Source organism: Corvus brachyrhynchos, unplaced genomic scaffold (genome assembly GCF_000691975.1).
Source record: "Corvus brachyrhynchos isolate BGI_N302 unplaced genomic scaffold, ASM69197v1 scaffold91, whole genome shotgun sequence".
NCBI classification, from domain to species: Eukaryota; Metazoa; Chordata; class Aves; order Passeriformes; family Corvidae; genus Corvus; species Corvus brachyrhynchos.
Genome location: NW_008236442.1, coordinates 1154293 through 1164223, shown reverse-complemented (window position 1 = coordinate 1164223; position 9931 = coordinate 1154293). Strand labels below are relative to the sequence as shown.

The following is a 9931-nucleotide window of genomic DNA, read 5'->3' as shown; positions in this document are numbered from 1 at the left end:
CAGGAGCTTTTCCTCAGATGAAGTTATCCGCAAGCGGCTGCTGATCGATGGCGATGGAGCTGGTGACGACAGGCGGATCAATTTGTTGGTGAAGAGTTTCATTAAGTGGTGTAATTCCGGATCTCAGGAGGAAGGGTATCTGTTGGTTTTGTTTCGATTTTTTTGAGTCTTGGAACTGCTTAGCTTGTGTTTCAGTGGAAAACAGGGCTCGATCCATTTGAAAGAGATCCGTGTTAAAATGTGCACAGCTGCTTTTCTTTGGCTCCGTGGTGTTTCCAGGGCAAACGCCGAGCACTGTGCTGGGAGAGGAGAGCTACAGACGGGTCAGAAATCACTGAAGGCTGCGGGCTGTATCGTGAAATCCGCCAGCACCGCTCGAATGCCCTCAGGATTGCTGTGCCTGCTGCGTGATCCAGCCCTGAGTCCCGCTATTATAACAGGATCATGACTCGAATATTTTAGTTGGCAGTTCTGCGTTTGTTCTGTTAGGGAAGGGAAATACTGCTGGCATTTCTGCTGCTGTCGTTCTCTTTTTTTTTTAAAGGCTAAAGTGGTAAGGCATGAGAGACAGCCTTCTGTGGGGTCCCTGTTAGTATATGTTAGATATATGTTAGATATAAATTCCCAGAGGACACAATATTACAAGTGTGTATACAGAGAAGCACTGCAGTATTAAAATACTATTTCGGCGGTCACAGAGCCAACTCTAGCTGGAAAATTTATAAGCCCTGGGTCAAACTGCTCATTGCTTTATTACTCACTTTGCACTGGTAAGGACATGATGGTGGAATTGAAGTGTACGGTGTTTCTAACTGCACTTCCAAAAAATTATACATTGAATCTTTGAAGTGTTTTCTTCATTGAATAATAGCTGTCCCTTATGCTCCATGAAGTTTTGTTTTCTTGCTCTGTAAAGTTAGGAACTATTTTTATGCTGCTTGGGATTAAATGTCTTGTCTGTTTTCAGATACAGCCAGTACCAACGAATGCTGAGTACTTTATCACAGTGTGAATTTTCAATGGGAAAAACTCTTCTGGTGTATGACATGAACCTGAGAGAGATGGAAAATTATGAAAAAATCTATAAGGATATAGGTAAATATGAGAAAATGTTACTCGTTTCTGTTTGACAGTTTCTCTTATGAATAAGCTCAAGCCAGTTCTCATGAATACAATATATACATCTGATGAGTTGGTTTGGAGGTTTTTTGGGTTTGGTTTTTTGCCTACTAGGTAGCATTCATATATGTGCTATGAGCATCTTGTAATTATATAGAATATATCCAAACGAGCTTTTTTAACCTATTGAAGTGTACGTAGTTTTTAAGCTGATGGAGCTAACAAGCCACCATGTCACAAACAGCTCTTTCTCTTCTACAGTTTAGCAGAATGGCTTATTTACATGTATTGTTTGAGTTCAGTATAACTCTGTATCTTTCTTTTATTTTTTTTTTAAGAAAATAGTATAGCTGCAGCCCATGAGAAGATCTCTGAATGCAAAAAACAAATCCTGCAAGCAAAAAGGATTCGAAAAAATCGCCAGGGTAAGGCGCAATGTCTGTATTTACAGTGGTGGGCTTCATTATCTTGTTATCTTTTAGAATGCATTCTACTGGAAAATAGATTCTAAATTTTTGAAAATGCAAGGCATCATGGTTACTATATTCAACCTGGTGGGTTCCACACTCACTACTGAAAGTTTTGGGTAGATGACACAGGCAAGATTGAACCAGGAGATCTTAATGACATGCAGCATCAGGAAAACATAAAACAGTGTCCTTTCTGAACACCTGTTTTAAGAGGTGTATTTTTTCCCTCCTTTTAAAAGTATATGCTCATAATTCATGGAAACTTAAAACATTCTAAAAGATGAGCAGTTGAGAAGAAGCAAAAATTTGTTTTTTCATGATAAATGAAATGCCAGAAGAAAAATTTTAGAAATAAAACATGAAAGGTTTTAAATACAACAGTGACCAATGCTGTGCATAACTTTGAACTCAACTGGAAATCAAAATAACCGTAACCAGTAGGAATGTAGAGTTCTTACGTCTTCACAAACATAGGTCTGAAGTGTTTGCTTTTTGATGTGTTCTGTCCAGTCTGCAGCACAGATTTTTCCTTGTGAATGAGGTAGTTGACAGATGTACGGTCTTACTGTCAGGAAGCAGCTGTGTTAGTTGCCTGTATAACCATAATATTGTTCTTAAAGTGTATTAGTTTTTTAAAAAATCCTAAAAAATAAAAAAAACCCACAAGCATAATTTTATACTTTTTTCTAAAAATCTTAAAGGTTCATGTGTAACATCAGCACCATTTTTTGCACATATACATTTTATTGTATCTAAACCAAATGTTTATGAATCAGACACAGAAGACTAAGTGTGTAGCAATGCAGAGCTATCTAAAGGTGTTTTGAAAAACATTAAAGCAGTTTTTCAAGAAGGAAAAAGAATCTGCCATTCTGTGGTACCTGAGTTTTGGCTCTTGAATTGGTATTTTCAGAAGTATTTAAATTAACTTTTTAAATGTCTTTCAGAATATGATGCATTGGCCAAAGTCATACAGCATCACCCAGACAGACACGAAACACTGAAGTAAGTATAAAACTATATTAAATTATAATAGGGCAGTAAACTAGGAGTCACCAGACTTGACATTTCCTTGCTTTCAGTTTGACTTTTCCTCACTTTTATATAATTTCTTTGACACAATAAAAACTTGTGTTTCTGTGCCTTTACGAGCTTTCTTTAATCTCCATCTCTATGTGTCAGAAGCATTGAAATTTTAGTTGAAATTTTTCCACTGTTACGGTGAATAAGTGAACTGAGATGTAAACGAACATCTGATGTCAGTTTACCTATGAGTTGCTCAGAAAAGGGAAATGGTGGGAAATCCTTTAACTTGCACCAGCCAGAGATTCAGTAGTCACTTGAAATGCAACACACAAGCAAGTAAGGTGGAATGAGAGAAAGTAGGAGGAAGCTCTTAGGGTTCTTTTCTCTGTTTTCCTTCTGGTAGCTGTTCCTGCATGCCCAGTTATAAACAGCTGTGTTGTGCACCACACATAACCTGCCCTGGCATGCAGGTCAGACCTACCTGTTGTCCAGCTTGTCTTGCATGTAACTCACAGTGCTGCTTGTCACATTCTAGGTTTGCATCACTATCTGTGCTTTTGGGGCAGTTGTGGAGAGATTAACTTTATCAAGCCATAGAAACTTATGGACCACAGGACTTACTGCATCTATGAGTTTGTTTTTCTTAAACTGATTAAAGATGCGATGTGGGGTTACTGTTCCCATTTAAGTGCAGCTGTGCACTTATCCTGTTGCCTACTTTCAGTGAAATTGCCAAGGGAGGCTGTCTTTTCATATTCCATTGCCTTTCATAGCAAATGGAAGTGTTTCAGTTATACTATTACCCTAATAGTAGCATTTTTATAGCTATAAGCCACTGACAATGTTTCACACATTTCTTTCTTGTATATTGTTTTTCTGTGCCTCGATTTCATTACTACAACTTTGATTATTACAGGCAATTCTCATGAGGCTTAACAATTTCTTACTTCATTAGTCAGCATGTGCTATTTATCAAGTGACGCTTTAATAAAGAACTACCAAAAGTGGAGTTTTTCAGATAAGTCAATTAAGAATAGAAACAACTAAATGAGAGAAGCTGTGACTGCCCCTGGAAGTGTTCAAGGACAGTTTGGGTGGGGCTCAGAGCAGTCTGGTTTAGTGAAAGATGTCCCTCCCCATGGCAGGGGGTTGGAACTAGATGATCTTTATGGTCTCCTCCAACCCAAACTATTCTATAATTCTGTGATAAATGATACTTTTTTATCTTAGAGGATGCTGAGTTGTTTAGGTTTGGAGGGATTATTCTAATTTTGCTTAACACATCCAAGCTTAAGTTTCTTAGGCAAAGCTAGAGAGAGTGGTAAGTTACAGCTGGCAAGAATGCAGTCTATAGGAAAGTATACAGAAAATGATACAATGAACCAAATGCCACCCTTAATTCAGAGTAGAGGAAGCCTCACTAACAATGTCACACTTCTCATGGAATTCTTAATCACTAAAAACACTTGAGAAAACTTCTTGTGAGAAGAAACATAAGGGTTTATTGCAAGAGTTACATTTATAGCTTTTGCAGGTTATGTGGCACAATAGAACAAAGTTCAGAAAAATACTTTCTTTATGCTTTTAAGAGTCTATTTCTTGGAACAACAAGTTATACAGCACAAAAGAACCTGTTAGCAGCTTAGTCACAAGTAGTGCACAGGAGCCAGTTCAGGAATTGATAGGAGCTGAACTACTAAACAACAGTGCCCACAGTGTAATTAGATTAGAAGAGCTGTTCAGAGGACCAAGAAATGACACTGAGTCTTAGAAAAGGAGATATGAAAGTAAGAAGGCTAAGCAAAGATTCTCTGGAATGTAAAGTAAAAGGAGTAAAATTCCAGATGTAGCTTGGATGTTACTAGAAAAAAAAAGTCTGTCCTCTCAAAGTCTGCTTGCACCTGACAGCAGAGTGTAAACAGCAAGATTTGGCCAAATGGAAGTTTTCAGAAACTAGAAACTAAATGCTTGCAGAATCAGTGTATGAGCCTATAAGCTGTTAGCCTGTTTCCATCAAAGGAAGGGATAATGTCACACCCAGCTCTCTCAGGCATTCCTATTGAGGTACCAAGCATGCTGGCTCAAAAAAACCCACACTCAGGTTGCACTAAAATAGACCTTTTCCCATCCACAATGAGGTACTTAGGACTAGAGGGCTTTTTGTGGTTCCCTACCCAGACTAGTTGCAGCAGCTATTAATGGCTTCAGGAAAAAAAGATTGATTTCCTTGCTGATCCCTATATGACTCTGCCTGCTAATTAATCGGGGATGATCAGCCTCAATCCACTTCACCTTTAAATGAACAGTTTGTTCTCATTGCATGGTGCATAAATTATGATGGGCATTAGAAGCAGAAGCGCCAGACTGGACGTTTGTCTTAAGAGTTGGTGCTCCATCCTCATTTGAAAGGTATATTATGGTACCTGCTATTCTTTCCCTCAAAAAGGATTGTGGTGGTCCATAGTGAGTTCAAGTGAGAGCATAAAGTTCTTCCCCCAGAGAGTGGTTGGGCACTGAACAGACTCCCCAGGGAAGTGGTCATAGCACCAATCCTGACAGTTCAAGGAGCATTTGGACAATGCTCTCAGGCACAGGGTATGACTCTTGGGGTGTCCTGTGCACGGCCAGGAACTGGAGCTGATGATCCTTGTGGATCCGTTCTGGCTCAGGATGTTTTATGATTCTATGAATCTGCTGCTTTAACTTTCATTGTATGGTCAAGTAAATAACATGTGTCAGGACTGAATTGTTACAAATGCCCAGGGTGCAACTGTATTCCAGCTTTTTGTAAAAGTCCTGAAATTACAAGTCTAGAACATAATAGTTTAACAATTACATGAAATGACCTCTAAATCATTTCACTTGTTTTGTTTACATAAGCTGTTTATTTTATAGTTCTTTCTCCTCTACTTAGAGCAAATCTGTTTTGCAAGAATTTTACAGAATTTTTTGAGAATACTCTGACAATTTCTTTTCAGGCAGCTAGAAGCTTTGGGAAAAGAACTGCAAAATCTTTCTCACATTAAAGAAAATGTTGAAGATAAGGTAGGTTTTTCATAGAGATGTTTATATAATAATTTATTAGGAATACAGTTAATGTAGAATCTGCTATGGGTTGTTTGGCTGTATGTGCTTTCTGCTTCCTACAACACCTATTTTATCATTTCAGTTGGAGCTGAGAAGAAAGCAGTTCCATGTTCTCCTGAGTACCATCCATGAACTTCAGCAAACCCTGGAGAGTAAGTGCTGTTCTTTGGTAATAGATATAACTGGGTTAAGTTTCAGCAGATCAAAAGGAATCACAACTTCTGGCAGTGGAATAGCGGTGCAACTGAGATTGGTAACCTCTTGCATTGGCAGGATTTTTTCCCCAGTAGTAGTCCAGAGCCTGAGACTGCTGTGAATTTTTTTTCTTCTGCCAGCTACCCACTGTGCTATTTCCCGACTAGCTTCAGGTTACTTTGTAGGCAGCGGAATACTTTAAAGTGTGAGGATGGAGAATAGCAATTTGAGGTTTGTTGGTTTTTTTTAACAGAAAGTATTTCTTACAGAAAATTATTCTTGTGCTTATTTCCAAATATAATTTTATAATTACTATTGCTGTAGTTTTGAACATGTCACTGCTATCATGATGTCATTTGGGGCTTTACTAAAAAAAATTTAAATACAAGGAAGGTAAATGACAACCTACTCACACTGTGAATCTGTGATAGAGCAGGGACTAAAACTGTCAGACACAAGAGCTAAATTCAGGAATTAGTTGCACAAATTCTTTTGTCATACAAATACTTAATATTTTCAAAACAGCACTAACTTTTCATGCTCTAATGTGGATACTATTGTTTTAAATATTATTTTCTGTATATTTGCCATGTCTTTCAAAGACAGAGCAATTGGTACAGCCTCTGAGCATGACCTGATTAAATGCTGAGATGGCTGTAAGAGCAGACTTTCATTCTCTAAGGCTGTCTAGATCTTCTTAAGCAGAATGAACTGCTAATCCTAGGTGCACTTTAGCAGAAGGTTATTGTTATTATGTATTACTAACACTTGCTTAAGTATTAGTCTTGGAAAATGCTTTTTCATGTGAATATATAGATTACCTTTCAGCCTTCAGGATTTTGTGAAGGAAGTAGCAGTTTAGTGCAAAGCACAGCTTTAGTATGAAATAAATAAACCATTAGTAGGCAAAGAGAAGGAAGGGGTTAGAAGCAATCTGGTACTGTTTGCTTCAATTGATACTATAGAATTTACTCCATATTTCCAGTAACAGCTTTTAGAGATAACATCCTTAAAAACTTTGAAGGATTCTTTTGTTTGTTTGAACATGACATTTTATAGAATGAGATACTCAACAACACATTTAAGGCAATCAAAATAAAATACAAGTGCGAACAAGTTCTGCAATATAGTCTGTATATATGACCAAGCATATTTGACTAATAGTAATACTGAATTTTAGATGATGAAAAACTTTCAGAAGCTGAGGAATCCCAAGAAACTCAAATGGAAGCAGAGGCCAAGCAGTAGATGTAATATGAAGACTGACAATACTACTTAAGAAAGTCCAAGTATCTTCACTTTGTGTTGAAATCAACAGTAAGAGAGATGGAGCTGAAAATAGTTTTCTACTGCTTCTGTGAGTTTTTATACAAAAATACTTGTTTTGCATATGCTTCAGGGGAAAACAGTTGCAAATGTTTGCAGGCAGGCACTAAATGGATGTTAATCCACAAATTTAGTAATTTGTGACAAATGTACTTTGTTTCACAAAGGATGAAGCTTCTACACAGTACTTGTTTACTAAGGTGTTTGCAAAACTTTGCCAATAAAAAGAGTTTTCACAGATTTTCATATTTTTAGTAGGTTTTATTTTATAAGGGATTGAGCCTTACAATCAGGGCTTCTTTTCTTACGTGACATCAGACTGGGGGCAGTGCGTCTTTTCAAGAGTCCCAGCTTCCCTACCCTGTTCTAGATGGGACCTAAATCTGAACTAAGTAGGGTCTTAGTTTTTTAAAGTAGCTGCCATTTTAGAACTTACTGTGACTAGACTAAATTTGATAGTTTCATATAAAACAAATTACTGCTATAGAATTAATGCTTGTTAAGGGTTATGAAAAACCCAAAAATTATACTGTACTAGCTTTAATTTTTTCCTCAAAGTGATGCAAAGAACTGCAACAATCCAAGCCTTGCTCTGCTGTGTTTGTTGTACCAAATCAAAAGTCACCTTGTGAAATGGCACATTTAAAACTTCAATTTAAAAGCTTTGTTCTTGAAGAACCAGGAATCCAATCCTGATACCATTTATAATCTACTTCTGGATTTTATCCGTCAGTTGACTATTATCAAAATACATAGTAATTTCTGAAACAGGTGGTGGAACCCTTCTTCTCTCATGATGAAAATCTACAGAGCAATAATCGTGATGTTAAAGAATCAGAGATACTTTTGCTATTAATAGGGAAAGTGAAATCTATGCACCTGGATAATCCTGATGTCTGAGCAGTCTGTTGGGAAGTAGGAAATACAAGTTTCAACGTTCCCCAAAAGAGAAGAGAATGGAATACGCTCTATGCTTTTGTAAGGCAGGGAGGAAGGAACAAGGGGCAGTGGTAGTCGTGTTCTAAAAACACCCACTAAATGGAGCCTTCCAGTGGTTTGGGTAAAGGAAAACATTTGGGATCTCACTCAGACTGTGCTGTAAGCATACATGGTTCAAGTGAAATAACGATGTTACACAGAATAGAGCTGCTGTCTCACTAGATGACAGCTGAGGGGAATTTAGATGATTGAGACTTTGGACGTTTATAATCTAAATGCCATATGATTCCCACTCTCAGTGGCTGTGGATCTGTGTGGATTGGGCTAAACAGACATACCTGAGCTTGTTTTGCTCACATTCCAAGTTCGCTAAAGGCAAGCCAGCTGAACTAGAAGTCACACAGCTTCAGTAGTGCAGTGCAGCCCTGAACTAATAAGCTGTCAAAAGTCTTCTAGTTCACAGCTGGTCAGCTCAGAACACAGGGGAAGCTCAGGTCTGCCTGATGGAGCCTGTGCAGACATGCAGTGCTTCTCATGCACTACAAATCTGACAGGTTGGGGGTGGTGAAACAAACAACAGGCATTTAATAGGAGAAGTACACCATCAAAAAGTATTAAGTATATGGGGTTTTTGACCTCCTAACAACAGGGAGTGGTAAAATATTTTGTAAAACAGCAACACTAAATTATTGGCAAATCAGGGAGGAGTCTTTGTCATGAATGTATGAATTACGAAGATCAAAAGTGAGAAGGACTCAAGGACAATTTTAAAGCATATTAACTTTTTTTTTTTGTGGTTGAAATGCCTTCCATGAGCTATCTGGACTGTCTTCTGGTGCAGGGGAGGATGACATTCACCAGTTAAAAACAGTCTCTGTAACAGTGAAAAATCTCAAATTTTCCCATTCATTGTTTTACATAATTCTTTGGAAATTACTTGGATCAGTCAAGTATCTTATCTCAGAACTTGCACTGCTTTGTGTAGAACCTGATCAGAAACCTGCCGACACCCGAGTCTGTCCCTCTGGTAAGGAATATTTGCAGAGAAATAAGAGTTGTACATGAGAGAAGCAATACAAATGCATGGCAAAGACTAGAATATATTCTAGTTTGAATTACAGTGATGCAATCTGGAAAAGAAATTACTGCCCTAGAAAATCAAGTAGTGCAATGTGGCAGCAAGAAGGTGATGTCACCAGGCCAAAGAAAAAAGCAACATCAGTGCATTGCAAACAGCCTCAGTGAGACACCCAAAATATTTGCTCCTGTTTTTTTCAGTATTTATACCTCTAACCTCTTGAACATTAGATTTGTACCAAAAAAAGAAACAAAACCAAATGGAATTCATATACCACCCAGTATTTAACCTGCTTTGTTACCAAGCCGCAGGTTCCAGCTATGAATATGCTGGAAATATATATATGCATCTCCTTTAATAGAAAGCTGTCCTATGTCATGCTGCTTACCTGCATTGACTCGAAATATGCATGTATAAGAATCTAGGTACATAAATTCAGAATCTCAACAACTACACTATTAAAAAATATATTTCTTGGATTTATGCTTTGCCTTGACCCTGTCTAAGCTGAAAGATTACGATATGCCTAAATGTTCCATCTCAGTGCCCTTGTCATGTGGATGCAAAAATACAAGCAGAAAGATGTTGCAGTGACCCAGCCCACTGCGGGGCTGGGGCAGCGTGATGCCAATCAATCCCAGCCCCTCCCCTGGATCGAGTTTCCCGAAGAGGCAGACTCAGAGGGTGGGTC

General features: G+C 38.0%; 1 protein-coding gene across 1 annotated transcript in view; it reads left to right on the top strand.

The window, feature by feature from the left end:
- Nucleotides 1–7469, top strand: part of THOC7 (THO complex 7) — an 8651-nt gene extending 1182 nt beyond the window's left edge. Inside the window, exons 2-8 of the mRNA XM_017747152.1 lie at nucleotides 4–135; nucleotides 968–1095; nucleotides 1458–1544; nucleotides 2537–2594; nucleotides 5594–5660; nucleotides 5785–5854; nucleotides 7078–7469. Of these exons, the coding sequence (XP_017602641.1) occupies nucleotides 4–135; nucleotides 968–1095; nucleotides 1458–1544; nucleotides 2537–2594; nucleotides 5594–5660; nucleotides 5785–5854; nucleotides 7078–7145 (610 nt within the window). The 3' untranslated portion in view covers nucleotides 7146–7469. The remainder of the gene's footprint in view (nucleotides 1–3; nucleotides 136–967; nucleotides 1096–1457; nucleotides 1545–2536; nucleotides 2595–5593; nucleotides 5661–5784; nucleotides 5855–7077) is intronic.
- The last annotated feature ends 2462 nt before the right edge of the window (nucleotides 7470–9931 follow it).